Raw genomic sequence first — 14887 nt, 5'->3', positions numbered from 1 at the left:
CGATAACTGCAATGTAGTTTTTGGTCTATATTTAAAGCGGCACAAATCATTTTCACAAGCGAGCTGTTGAAATGCGTTCCCCTATCTGATTCCAAAGAGGCCGGCACCCCGAAGCGCGGTATAAGCTCCCTAAGCAGTAACTTAGCCACTGTGAGGGTGTCGCACCTGCGTGTAGGATATGCCTCAACCCATCTGGAGAAAACGCAGACAACCACCAGGATATAACGGAGGCGGCTGCACCTTGGCATTTCGATAAAATCTATCTGCATTCTATTGAATGGACCTCCTGACCTCCCTATGTGGCTTAGTGTAACGGGTGTCTTCTTCCCTACATTCAACTGCTGGCACGTCACACAACGCTGGCACACTGCTTCGGCTGCTACTCTGAACTTGGGGTTGTACCAGGTCTGTCTAAACACTCTCAGCATAGCATCTCTTCCTAAGTGGACAGGACCATGTATGTGTCGGGCCATTGGGCTCACCATCTCATTGGGCAACACTGCTCTGCCATCTGCTGAGACCCAGAAATGGGCCTCACCCACCACACATCCTGCCTTTAGCCATGTTTCTTTTTCACAGTCAGGAGCATTCTCTTGCATCTCCTTCAATTCGTCCCAAGTATCAACAGTTTCCAAAATCATGGCTAATTCAGTCCTTACATTTATTCCACCCACTTCCACCTCTGTGAAAGAGTATCCTGTTTCCGCACAATACCGTGCGACTTCGTCTGCATATCTATTGCCTTGTGACACGAAGTCCATATTTCTGGTGTGGGCGGTACACTTCACAACTGCGATACCTGCTGGACATTGCAATGCCTCTAACAACAGGCGCACAAACTCTCCATTGCGAATGGGAGAGCCTGAAGAGGTCATGAAACCTCTTTGAGACCACAACTGCCCGTAATCATGAACTACCCCGTAACCATATTGACTGTCAGTGTATATGGTGACTCGGATTTGATTGCTTGCCAGGCAGGCACGCGTCAGGGCAATAATCTCGGCTACCTGAGCGGAGTGTACTCCTTCCAGGCATCCAGCTTCCACTACTCCAGTAATTGTACAAACAGCGTAAGCTGCTCTCAACTGCCCAACTTCGTCTCTTACACATGAGCCATCGACAAAGAAAATTTCATCTGGGTCGGTCAGTGGCTCATCTACGATGTCGGGTCTTGGTTTGGTGCATAGTTCAGTCACATCGAGGCAGTCATGGTCTGTACATTCATCATCATCTTCAATATCGTTTGGAAGTGGCATCAAGGTAGCAGGATTTAAAACAGAGCATCTCCTTAGGGTCACGTTCTCTGCAGCAAGAATGACTTGCTCATAGCGCGTGAGCCTGCTGTTTGTCAGATGCTGTGTTTTGGTCCTGGTCATCAACAGTTCAACAGAGTGGGGCACATGTACCTCTAACGGGTGCCCCATAACAATATTCTCACACCTCTCAATGCTGACACCTGTTGCGGCAACGGATTTGAGACATCCGGGCAACGCTGCGGCTACTGGGTCTAAAGTAGCCGAGAAATAAGCGACTGGTCTACGGGCATTCCCATGGATTTGGACTAACACCGACAGCGCGCATCCCTCTCTCTCGCAGCAGTAGAGCAAGAATGGTTTATCGTAATCCGGCATTCCCAGAGCCGGAGCACGACACAAGTCCTCTCTCAGCTGCAGGAACGCCATCAAACAGTCTTTGTCCCATGGTACCGGATCACTCACTTCCTTGTGCGTCAGTTTTTGCAAGGGCTTTGCTTTCAGTGAAAAGTTTGCAATCCACTGTCGGCAATATCCCACCATTCCTAGGAACATTCTGACTTCTCTCTGTGTTTTAGGCGCATTCATTTTCATGATGGCCTCTATCCTGTCTGGTGACACCTTTCGCTTACCTTTCTCAATTCTGTGTCCCAAGTACTGTACCTCTGTCAGGCAGTACTGCAATTTCCCCGGGGACACCTTATGCCCATTTTCCGCTAGGTGATTTAACAAAGCAATAGAGTCTTCCCTGCAAGCTTCTTCTGTTTCTGACGCCACAAGGAGGTCGTCTATGTACTGGACCAGAACTGACCTCTGGGGCAGCACTAGACTTTCAAGATTTTTCTTTAGGAGCTGGTTGAAGATCGATGGGCTTTCTGTATACCCCTGAGGAATACGACACCATGTTAGGACGCGACCTTCCAGCTTAAATGCGAAAAGAAAATGGCTTTCTTCGTCCAAAGGGATCGAAAAGAAAGCCTGGCAAAGATCAATCACAGTGAACCATTCTGCTTGGAACGGTATCTGAAACAGTATCACTGATGGATTCGGTACCACTGGACAACACGAAACGACTATGTTATTAATCTTTCTGAGGTCCTGCACTATCCGAAATTTCCCATTTGGCTTCTGCAAACCCATAATCGGGGAGTTGCATGGACTACCCACGATTTCCTTCAGTATTCCCTGCTTAATCATGGACTCAATCACGGGTTTTATGCCTGCAATCGTTTCTGGAGTCAATTTATACTGAGGGGTTCTTGGGAACTCAGCATGTGGTTTCACTGCAATTTTCACTGGGTCCACCCCTTTCACCAACCCAATCTCTTCCCCAGTGAAATCCCACACTTCTGGAGCAACTGTCTCCCTCAAATCCCAGGGAAGCTCGTCTACCGTCAGAGTGGGATACAGTTCCACACATATTCTGGAATTCGCGACTTTAAAGTCTGCATCATCATCATTTGTCAGTACCTCCACTCCTTGCGGTGTACAGTATATAGTGCAGTTCAATTTGCACAAAAGGTCTCTTCCTAGCAGACATACAGGACTAGAATCGCAAACCACAAACTGGTGCTCCTCACTGTACTTCCCTATTTTCACCTGCACGGGCTCAGTCAAAGGACTGGTCATTCTCTTGTTAGCGACCCCCACCACTTGTATGGTCTCCCCCGACATGGGCAGGCCTGGAACTGCGGCTGATCTGATCGTGGATCGAGTGGCTCCTGTGTCCACTAGAAATGTCGTGGGGAACCCTGCCACTTCGGCCTCAACATAGGGTCCCCTTTGGTCTACCTCCAGAGCTGCCCCGAGGATGCAGTCATCTCTTTCCACTCTCTGTCCAGTTAGTGGGTCCACATAATAGCATTCCTCTCCTCCTACAAACAGGGGCATCTGTCTATATGTCTTACCCTTAGTCCCTACTCTGGGTGCCTGCGGGAACTGGGCTCGGGGAGGAGGCCCCCCTTTGAGCACCTTTCCCTGGTATTGCGTTATCCCTCTCGTAGGCGCACTCTGGGTCTCTTCCTCTTCCACCTCTTGGTCTCCTATCTCAACATTATAGGGACACTCGCGTTTCCAATGCCCCACCTCGTTACACTGGTGGCACCTAGTCGTTTTCTTTAAGGTAGCTATATCTATCCTGGGTCTAAAGGTGGAGTTCTCCTCATTGCCCTTGTTCTGGCTGTATTGTTTCCTTCCTCCAGTACCGGTTCCTGGTTGTTGTTGCTGCTGTCCCCCCTTCCCTGCTGCCTGCATCTGTACCACCATCAGTTTCTCCTTTAGTTTCTTAGCCTTAGAATCTATCTCATCACAGCAGTACCTGGCATACCTCAGTATTTCGTCCAGGGGTTTATTTTGCCAACAAATCAAGTGTTGCTGAATCATTAAACTAATATCCGGTCTCAGGCCTAGGACAAATTTGGACACAAATTGCCCTATGTCCCTCGGATCCATGACATCCAGACCGCTATACTGTTTAAACGCCTTCAGCAATCTCTCATAGTATTCGTGTACTGTCTCTTTGGGTTCCTGTCTCGTTCGGTCAATTTTTACCCAATCTATGTCTTGCATTGGCACTTTCTCTTTCAGCCACGTCATTACTCTTTCGAATTTTGCCATCACACTCTCGGACGGCCCATTAGTCCTAGCATCTCTCTCTGGCTCTATGATGGGCCACTCAGCGCTAACCTTGCATGCGGTCCACAAATCTCCTGGCACCACTATGTCAAACAGCGTGTTCAAATCTATCCATAGGACCTTTGAGATTTTTACGAATCTCTCAACTTGCTTATACCACTCCACAGGGTTTTCCCGCAGTTTGGGGAAAGAGGTGGTAAAAGCAGCTAAATCCCCCCTACTCCAAGGGACGTGGACATAGGTCCCATTTGCGACTTCCCTCAAAGGGTACGTCTCTACTCCCTGCTGTCCTCCTGGTGTCATCCCAAGTGTACTTCTCCTAACGGTCCCTCTCTTGGACCACCTCTCTTCCCACTTATCTAGGGCCCTCCATGTCCTTATTCCAGTGATCAGTTCCCTTATGTGTGTTTTCAATCCGATGGTCCTCCTCTCATCTAGATCTCGGTCTGTGTAATGTAGCCTGTGGTTGCCCTGTAACGCTTTGGTTCTTGACAAGTCTACCATATATTTGCCTGCTAGTTCGACTAATTTCTCATGGATTGCTCTCGCCTTTCGAGTTACGTCCTTTGCCATGAACAGAATTTCATCCTGCTCATACATGTCCATTCTTTCTAAGGGCAGGGTACCGTCTACCATGTCATCCAGATCTGACTTTAAGCTGGAGACATCGAGTCTTTTGGCTTTTATTTCTGCTCGCAATAATTCCTTCGAGGGAGGTTGACAGGTGTCTCTCCCATCCCAACTCCGGGCCCTACGTTTGGGTTCTGGAGAGTTGGGGAGTGCTCTCTCTTGTTCCCATCTCTCCAGATCCCATGCTCGGCCATCCGATCTTGGAAGGTGATGGAACACGGGCCTGTTACCCCCCTTCTCACCTTGCCCATTCTCTCCTCTCTTCTCACAGTAAGTCTCTCTGCTACTCTCCCTTCGGTCTCCATTCTCCCTTGGCCTCGTATCACTCAGTATCTGATACGATCCTTCCTGGTTTCCCGTATTCCCTGGGCTGCGCTCATGTCCGTCGTCACAAGGACTATGGTGTGGTCTCATGCAACCCCCACTCTGTTCTCTCCTGCCGGGCACACAGTGGATACACTTAAAGCTGTCCCTGTACTCCCGAGCCCTCCTATCTTCTTCATGATGTATCGGGCGAGACACCCCCCCGTTCTCTGGGCCCCCATTTTCCAGGTCGGATCTATCTCCACTCCGGGCCCAATGGGTGAATCTCCTACTGTCCTTCTCCCTCCCGTCCCACTCCGGACTGCTCTCTTCAGCCCCGCAGTGAGTCCGGGCTCTGCTGTCCTGACTTTCCCTTTCAGCTTCTGCCGCTATGATGTTCTTTTGAGCCTCGACTGCCTCATCCCATTTCTTCATGTACTCGTTGAACTCTTGAAAAGATTTCCGTCCTGGTCCCCTCATATCCTCTGGCCATCTAATGTCCCCCAGATCTCCTGTTGTGTGTACTGGGGTGCTCCAATCTCTTGGTATCGGCAACTGACTTGGGGAGTTGATCGTATCTTTCCTTCCTGCCATCTCTGCTCTTTCTCTGTCCCTTCGTACCCGTTCTTCCCCTCTAGCCCTGTCTGGGTCATATACCGACACTATAGGACCTATGGTAACAGGTACCTGTAGTGCATCAGGTAATGCGTAGGATGTGGCACACGCCGTTTCTGGCGCTCTTTGTACCACAAACCTCCCGACCACCTGTTGCACTTGGCTAGGCTGGGACAGTTCTTTCTTTGCAGCGGGATCCCAATCGGAACTGGGAAGCGGCCCATGCTCTCCTGCATTGCCCCCCCCCTTCCCGCCGTTCTCGGCATCTCCCCCTGCTCTGTTATACGGGGGTGGCCTGTCTGTCAATAATCTGTTTATCAGGCTGTCCTCTGTCTCGCTCTCGTCATCCTCTTCTAGGGGGCTTTTGTTCCCGGGCATCTCTAACACTGGATACAATTTATTTACTTCCATGTTATGCACCCTCCATCTTTTAGCATCCTCATCCCACTTGGCATCCTGTACTGCCCTTACCGAACGTTTCACTCTTTCTTGCCGTCTGTTCATGTTCTTTTCATGCGCTGCCCTAATCCATGCATTAAGGGCTTCAAACTGAGTTGGTCTAGGCAAGGGTCTAGTTGCGGTCATAATTGCTTTTAATCTGTGCAACACCTCTAATCTGAACGTCCCGTATTTCGGGAACGTAAGTTCCTCATTTCCATCTGTCATCCTACTCCACTCTGAGATCCACAGAATCGTGTGCAGCCCAACATTTGTCCCCATGAAACGCGCTGGCGTACCCTCCGGCGGGGCTTCTTCCCCTTCATACGATCCCCTGCGCTCTCTTTTAAACAGCGCTCTTAACCATTTAAAACACTTCATAATTATGCGCAAAATTTCCAGCTTGAATACTTTGTTTACTTCCTGATGACAATCCACCAATCCTAGCGCGGCTTTGCTAGCTGGCCTATCGCAGTGCGGTCTTTCACCGGACGGCCAATCCCAGCGCGGCACTTCCTGACGTCACTAGTCTCCGCTTCGCAGCAGCACCCCTCCTTTCTCAGCTCTCCTCGCGGTCATGCATGCGTCCCATTCATACACCGAAAAATGACTACTTCCGACCAAGCGGTCACTTCCCTCGACTGTACGTCCACAGTCTATCTGTAATTGTCAACCCAACTGACGAGATGTCTATCGTCTCTCTGATAGGTTCTTTACACACACAGTAACTTCCGACCAGCGTCCGTTACTCACGCACTCACTCTTACGTTCCCCCTATCTGGTCCTTCAGGTGATCATTGGTACCTCATGACCCCCTTCACACTGGTTAACAATTACTCTGAGTGTCCGATACACCCGAACCACTTAAGCTCTCCTTGAGCTTAAGATTTCCACCGGTTGCGCGCGCTCACAACCTGTTCCACAGTCTCTCTACAGTCATTCAACTCCGCCAGACATTACAACATAGATACAATACAAAACACCGCAATCTTAACACGCATGACCCTTTATACTCACTCTCGACCGATACTGCTGCTTTTCTGTCTCACGTCATCCGGTCCTTCTTCCGCGGGCGGTTCTTCCGATCATCGATCTCTAGGGGCCTGGGGGTAATCTAACCTGGCCTAGATCACCTTCCTCAAGAAGGCAACCATCCTCTGCTACCAACTGGAAGGGTGAGATTTTGATCAATACCTTATCACTATCGATCTAAAACCCCGGTCTGGTCGACTGAACCTTTATTGCCTGTCTTTGAGGAAAGAAAGTGCATCTCTTACCAAGTTAGTTCTCCCAATAAAGGACTCTGCTCAAAGGATCACAAACAACTTCTAGCTTTCAAAGGTTTATTATAAAGTCAAGATAAGTTGCAGATACAAGCATCTCAAAATGAGATTAACCAGATACACAGGCCCAACTACGTACATGTGTTCTCTGAAAGCCCTCAGACGAACAACGGAAATTACCAATACCAGTTCTAAAAACAATAGTGCTATTAGCATAGACACATATTGAAATCTATCGGTCATTACAGGCGGAGGGAAAATACAGGTTAGGCTTTCCCTACCCTGATCTAGATGGTATCCCTACTTAACCAGGTCTCAACCTAACAAAAAGGTGTCAGCAGTGAATGACTCCCGAGGGAAGTCACTCACTCTAAACTCTTGGTGAAAACCTAAAGTCCTCCAGTCATGGCCCCTCTCTGCCTACCCATCCGCTCTCTAAAGGGTCCTCAGGCTTCTGCTCTAACTCCCCCCAGGGGTGCTGTCCCTAATACAAAAATACAACAACATTTAGGACGCCCCTCGTGAGACGCCCCTCACGTGGTGTAGCTTCTGGCTTTTTCCATGATGAGGCCTTGTGGTTAGCGTCGACCTTGCTTCTCAGACTCTTCTCCGGCCCGCTGATACCCCTTAAACATTCCGGAACCCTCCTCCATGTCTGGTCCATTTCATGAACAGGCGTCTATTCATTATTAATAATTGAATACCCCCTTTTCTCTTCCAGACAGACATTTGGAGCCAAATCCCAATTCTCATGGTTTTCCAACCGCGTTGCAACATTCCCCGGCCCAGACTAATGTGTAAATCAACGTTTAAGGCTTTCCAGCTCTACAACAGTTTTATAATATTCAACTTCTTCTTTAATTGTTAGCATGTTAATACTCTTATTCTACTGATTAAGTAAACACATCTATAAATCAAACCCTACTCATTATTACTAAACATTAGTGCAATCCATATTATGCAATTTAATCGCCTTCCCCCTCCCTCCTAGCTCTGGCCCTGAGGCCTACCACGTTCAACGTTTCCGTATGCCATCTTACATTTTAGCAGCTACACAACATGGATTCAGGAATAATCAAGTTTAATAAGCCTTATTACTTCACACATTTCTGTATTAGTTCCACTTCTATTTAAACTTCTATATTAACTACACATCAGAATATAACTGTGGCTACTATCAGCACTCATGGCATTTCTCTTCATGATTTGTGCTTACTACGTGTAAGTGTGATGCATTTCTACATTTTGGTCAGTTTGCGCTCTCTCACCTGTTTGGCTAAAAATAGGTTTAGAATACAAAAGACTACATGCGTTATTATTCTTTCAACTCCCGTTTTAGCTGTCAATCAGCCGGCTTACTCTTACTGGTTGGCTAAAATGTGTCTGTGGGGTCTGTAGAGAATCCGGACAGCACAATTTATAACTAATTTAGAAGGCCCGAATAATGGAAATGTGGACCTTCTAGAAAACTATTACATAAGTCCGTTTCATAAGGACAGGAGATCAGTGACTTGGTTCTTTGCGAGAAATGCTTGGGAATATTGTCGCTATGTTCAGTAGTTGGTATCTAGAGGCTGTGGGTGTGTTATGGGAGGTTTTATGTTCACTTAAGTGTTGAACTATAACCCGAGATATGTGGCTGCAGGTGGTTTTGTCCTTATGTCTGAGGGGAAGGATACGTTAGGAGGCGGCTGTTGCTGAGGAGCTGTCAGATAAGCACATCTTCAACTTTGCTGGTTTCATGAATTTAGGTTCCACTTTTTGCGTCACGGACAAATATGTTCGCTTATATCTTAACCTTATTTACAATCTTTAGTTTAATTATATGCTCTGCCTTGTAGTTTTTGCTCTATTTCTCTAACGTATTCGAAGGCCTCCATTTGCTTCATCTCGCTATAGCTCGGTTGTTGTCTTAGCCCTAAAACAGTGGAACGAACTCCTATTTTACATAAAGAATATATTAACCCTGTGCCAGTTTTTTGAAATATGTTAAAATTTAAACTCTTTGAGCTAGCCAAGCTTGATTCAAGGTACCTGAAAGTTTGTCATCTGCTTTTTTCTCTAAGATATCGATAGCACGTTCGATGAAACCACTAAAAAGCACAATAATAAATAACATTAATACAAATGTGAACCAACATGCTCAGAAATAAACACTGTGATTGCGTGAAATGAGAAGGCAGCAGTCTGTAAACGATCGCTGAACAATGAGCAGAGACGTCAGAGTGGGAGGGAGATGAATACCCAAGGGAAGGCATTCCAAAGGGTAATGTTAGTAAGTTGAAAGGGCAACATTTGGAGCAAGGGTTCTTGGGGGGAGACCAGAAACAGCTGAGATTAGAATGTGGGACTCCAGTAGGGATCTAGTGAGTAAATGACGAGGAAAAGAAAGGGGAGTGGGGCCATTGATACACTTATGAATTGTTATGAGGAATCAGAACTTAAGTCTGAAGTGAAAAAGTGAAAATGCAGGCAAAAAATAAGAAGGAAAAAGGTGAGTTGAATGTTAGAACATCTACAAGAAAGCGACAAGTGACGTTTAAGAATGGTGTGGGTGGAAGCAAAATAATAGTTGTATAATAGTCTGATCTGGAAGCAAGGCTTGATGAGGGTTTTGGTAGCCTGAAACTTGACGGGAGGATGGCAATAGTACAACCCTCTACAATGGTAGAGCGGTGCAGTGATCTTACTAGTGATGCAAATGTATGCATCCATGCATTTTTATTTGTCAGTGACTAGGTTTTACAGTGTCTGTTTCTCTTCCTAGGGGTAGCGGCCTGGGTCTCGTCCTGGCCAGTGCAGGATTTGGCATGCTGACTGCGCCCATCATGGAACTTCATAATCAGAAAGGCTACTTCCTGCACCACGTGATCTTCGCCTGCTGCACTCTCATCTGCATCATTTGCATTCTCCTGCTGCCCGAGAGCACCAACCAAAGCCTGCCAGAGAACATTCCTGCCGGTGAACACTACACCAGGCAGCCCCTCATAGCCCACAAAAAGGGCGAGCAGCCCCTTTTACTGACTAACTCTGAACTGAAGGACTATTCGGGGCTCCATGAATCCCCAGCCATGGGGGAGCACATGTTGGAGAACGCTACAGCCAATGGGATCAAGACTCCCTAACACGGTTGCCTTGCGAGACGCACACTTTAAGGCAGTTATTTTGCACAGAAACACCGACAAATGATGTGATGAACAAAATGGTAGTGAGAGAACTGAGCTCTGCTATGATGCCACGTTTACCATAGAAAGTTCAGTCCGTGCAGAAGGAGCCACAGAAGGGTTTGGAATTGAAACATCCTTCAATGGAGGGAAAACATGTCACACATTTCCAAATGTATTACTGCCATTTAGATACAAAATGTACTTTCAGACTTTTCCTGAGCACCTTTCTTCACTCATTCCATGCGTGGACTTCAATCAGAAGGTGAATTTGTTCCAAGAAGGTTGCACTACATAGGAACTTCATGCAATCACAAGCTGCACATGTGGGTGTGGTTGGGGCCCCAATGTCTGACCTATCCCTACATTGTGTGATATGGTAATCCAAGCAAATGAACCCTTATGTTCTGATATTAGGTTCTAGTGCTCCTTTTAAGAAACCACATTGCTTCAGATTTGATTTACTTTCTGTGATGTACCGGGCACCATTTTGATTCACTGAAGTTGGTTGTCGCGATCTGTAAGTGAAACTGCTCGTTCTCGACTACACCCCAGAATAACTGACGAAACACTCCAGCTCCCCACAAAACTCTTAATTCATAGTTCCTTTTAGACAAGGTTCATGTATAGTTTCTGATATCACATCACCAATCTCAAAAACCTCTCAAAACAATATGGAAGTAATGTACTTTGAACAACAGATTGAACATTATTTCAGTTGTCCTCTTAGAAAAAAGGGAGTGCTTTGCAAATTCTCAGTGTAACCAGTTTTAATAGACAGCGGAAGTTGTGTGTTACACGTAGCTGCTCCATGTCACTTACTCAAATTGCGCCACACAGATCCACTATTTGTGACAGACCCATGCATGACTGTGCTGGCCACACATGGACAGATCACAATGACTGTAGGCAGTGGAATTCGTGTACTAGTTCATTCAGTTTAAGCTAGTATGGTGCTGTCACCTGGTTAACGTGTGTTTGTTTAATGAAGATGTCAGGTGAATATAGAAATCTTGGTACGCCCATATGGAATCTAGTAGTATTGTGCGTGGGTACACTTTTCTCTTTAATCCAGAGGCTGATAGTTGATGGTACTATGGATAACCATCATGTTCAGATTAACCACTTAGAATAACAAGATCTAACTTTCTTTACTAGTCCTTCCGAAGTAGAAGGAACAAACCTCTGTTCTCACCCCTGTGAAAGGAAAAGCGGTGGGTCTTTTTAGTGCTGCCTCTTGAAGAGTTAAGGTCTAGGTTAGTCTTGGGTACAATCTCACAAAAAGGGAATATATGTTTGGTGCATTTGTCACATAATGCACAACAGTAGGCCCTGATACCAGCACACACAGCAGCAATATATCTGTCAAGGTTTACGGAAAAGTTGGCACACTTTTTGCCGTGGAATACTACTCAAACTACACATCAGTGGCACGCCATGGTAAGTCTCATTGGTTTACACAAACTGAAAATAGGGGCTTTGTTCTTTTTTTTCAAGGTCCCTAAACTGCCGCATAGCCACAATACTGCACAGTTCTGAGACGGGTTGGAGAGCTGAGTAACTAAGGCTCTGCATATTTTCTTAAAAGTTAAACACTTAAGTGAATGTGAAAGGGAAAGTAAATATGGATAACTTGACTTTGTAGTTAACACTGAGGATCACATGATGGCTCAGTGCCACTGATACATCATTATATGTATGCATTTTGTGTCCATCTCTTGGTAGTATAGGGTGGACGTGTGATATATAAGTACATTTTGCACTACTGTGAGTCAGGCTTGTCCTATCAATGCAATTATGCTTTTTTGGAATTACTTTTTTGTATTGTGCTTTTTCTCCAACTTCAGGCTTTTGTCTTCACAATAAACCAGCAGTACCACAAACCCAGAAAAGGAATCCAACAAATGATTTGAGGGGTTAGGCCAAAGCAAAAGATTACATAAATATTTTTTCTGCTCAGCTCTTGCATTTTTCGGGAGAAACTGAGGTCCATTTTATTATCTTCGCCAACTTTCCAACAGTCATCCTTACTTGGGTACATAAAGCACACAGATCTCACAACTGATCGCCAAGAAGCTCTGCTCATGTAAGAGTTATACAAAGCATGACTGGAGCATCCTCTTGTTGTGAGACTTGTGGTAGTGCCGACCCTTTAAAGCCCCAATAATGTGCCACTTTCTGGTGCCAAATGTATGGAATGTGTTTCCTTTTTAATATAGGTCACGTTGCAAGTCAATGACCAAATCGCACTGGTATCTGATGACGTTGGAAATTGATGGATATTTTCAGGCAATAGAGCGAACATGCTCATGTGTCACCAGACCACTAGGCAAATGTGCAATTTAAAACATCTGCTCCCATGGAAATGATGTGGACAGGTCTTAGTCCTTGGGCCGAGGTAGTCTGTCTACAAAACTGTCCGTCGTGAGTCGCTGAGGATCAGGGAAATCGATTAGGACCTGGCACACTTTTTTAGCTGAGCCTTTCAAAGATGTTTTGGCTGGACACAAACATTTGGATACCGCTCAGCAGATTGTGGTGTGTGACAGAAAGCAATGTCAAAAGTTGGCAAGTAGGAATGAGCTGTGGATTTTGCGTTTCAAATTTCAACTTTCATGAACCCAGTAAAGACTGTCTTTGCCAGAAGTAAAGTGTTTGGAGTTGTCTCCAAAAACTATTTAGGAAGTAATTTTGTCAAATTGTAAAATGTGTCAACTTGATGTAACTAACTTTTTGGCTAAATTTCCCACAAAAAAAGGTAGGTTATGCATTTTTCTAAAAATACACAACACCGAATTTTTACAAAGTTTTTCCTTGCTATTTTTTCAAATGTCAACAACTGTGTGAAGTAGCCATGGTTGTTGAAGTCCATCTTTACACAGCCCTGTTTACAAAGACTCAGTGGCTTAACAAAGCCCCTGCAGTGCAGGGGACCTGAGCTCCAGAGACCCCCTCAGCATAGTAACCTGGTCCGAGAGCTTCTGAAAAATTCTGGACGGGGGGTCCATCTGTGTACTTTACACAGCCCCCCCCCCCCTCAAGTTTTGTTACGCCACTGCAAAGGCTGCACTGGCATTGAAGCCTTTTGAATCTAGTCTATGGTTTCTGCGATTACATACTAGACGAGGCAGAGGAAAAGCACAACCAGATCAAGCCAGGAACTTGCTTAAGTCGATGCCTATGTAGGTGAGTATGGCAAAGGAGAAATGCAAAAACTTTGCCAGATTGCCAAAAATCCCCAAGGTGAAGCCCTCAGCTGTTCAAACTGCTCCAAGCACAGCACACTGCCCACATTATACATTGTCAGATTGAAAATGGCGCCCTGTTGTTTCCACACGCTTACAGAACTTTTATTTCTTCGCTCTCGCAAGTAGTTTTAAATATATTTATATTTTTAATAGATAGTACGATGGAAAGGGAATTCCCTAATTTCAAGACTGGTCAGCAACTCGTTTGTAGAAGCAATTTCAATGTTACATTTTATTTCAATAAAATTAAATCTGTGCATTTTGTTAATGTCTTTAGACTTTAGAGTTGTGCGGGTCTGAGGAGAAAAAACTATCTCAAGTCATCAAGCTTATTTCTTTATTGACCCCTTTCATCCCCTTACCAAGCATATGCTCCATTCACCAAATATACGAAAAAGAGCGATCTTGTTGGGGGGACCAATGCATTTCTCTTCAAACAATGGCAATAAGAGGGGGAGGGTACTATATAAGGAATTGATCAGCTAAGCAGATCACTAGTTGAACCTACCACTGTTTAAAAAATAAGTTTACTTAACTGTCTTTTGTTTATTTCCATTATTTTTTATATGTAGCAAGTAATTAAAATTAAAGTGTTTACCTTCACAGTCACCTCTGTCAAGTTAAAACCACATATCACGAAACTGGAAGCAGAAGTGCCATTAAATTAACGATTCGGTGGCTTAAGTGCTCATGAAGGACTATTTCATCACAGAGAGCACCGATACCTGTTCGGGTTTGGGAGGGATCTGGGTTTATTGGTGAACCTCTTCTACACTACTGTTAAAGGTATTTCTGAGAAGCTTCACTTAAATTTTTTATTCGTTCCGTCATGTGATGGGCAGTGGAACCGACCCCAGTCTATCGGCATGCAAGTAAGACAAGCTCCTCCATGTTCAAATAAGGATTTTATTGCTAAAACTGGGTTTTAGTTTGGGTGTCTTTGATCATGATTTAGTGAGGTGGTGCTGATCTGTAGCACAAGCTTAAATTGAGTACTGAAATGTCTTACAAGCTAAATGTCTGCATGGTGTTTTATCAACTGTATCTACTGGGATTTCTTTAAGTGTACTGTAAATGTACATAAATAAAATAATATATGTTCCCCCCATTAATATTGTATTTATTTACTTGCTACGCAGAGTTTTAAAATCCTATATGTTGGTATTGACGTTTTGCGTACTTGACATGTTGATGTTTGTCAAGATGAAGACCAGAGTATTGGGGCTTCTGGATAACAAATAAGGATTGGTCAGACATAAAATCAAAATATTTAATTAGGTTTTTAATGGTGAAAAAGGGCCGATTATTTCTTTTGACCG

The 14887-nt window shown here is 45.2% G+C and overlaps 1 protein-coding gene across 1 annotated transcript in view; it reads left to right on the top strand.

Annotated features, from left to right (window-relative positions):
* LOC147659221 (solute carrier family 22 member 23-like) overlaps positions 1-14675 on the top strand; it is a 655822-nt gene extending 641147 nt beyond the window's left edge. The window contains exon 10 of the mRNA XM_086951876.1: positions 9924-14675. Coding sequence (XP_086808002.1) covers positions 9924-10281 — 358 coding nt within the window. The 3' untranslated portion in view covers positions 10282-14675. The remainder of the gene's footprint in view (positions 1-9923) is intronic.
* Positions 14676-14887: the final 212 nt, after the last annotated feature.

The sequence above is a fragment of the Lissotriton vulgaris genome, unplaced genomic scaffold (genome assembly GCF_964263255.1).
Source record: "Lissotriton vulgaris unplaced genomic scaffold, aLisVul1.2 SCAFFOLD_384, whole genome shotgun sequence".
In the NCBI taxonomy this organism is placed as follows: domain Eukaryota; kingdom Metazoa; phylum Chordata; class Amphibia; order Caudata; family Salamandridae; genus Lissotriton; species Lissotriton vulgaris.
Note: the sequence above shows the minus strand (reverse complement) of the source record. Positions and strands in the feature narration are given on the sequence as shown.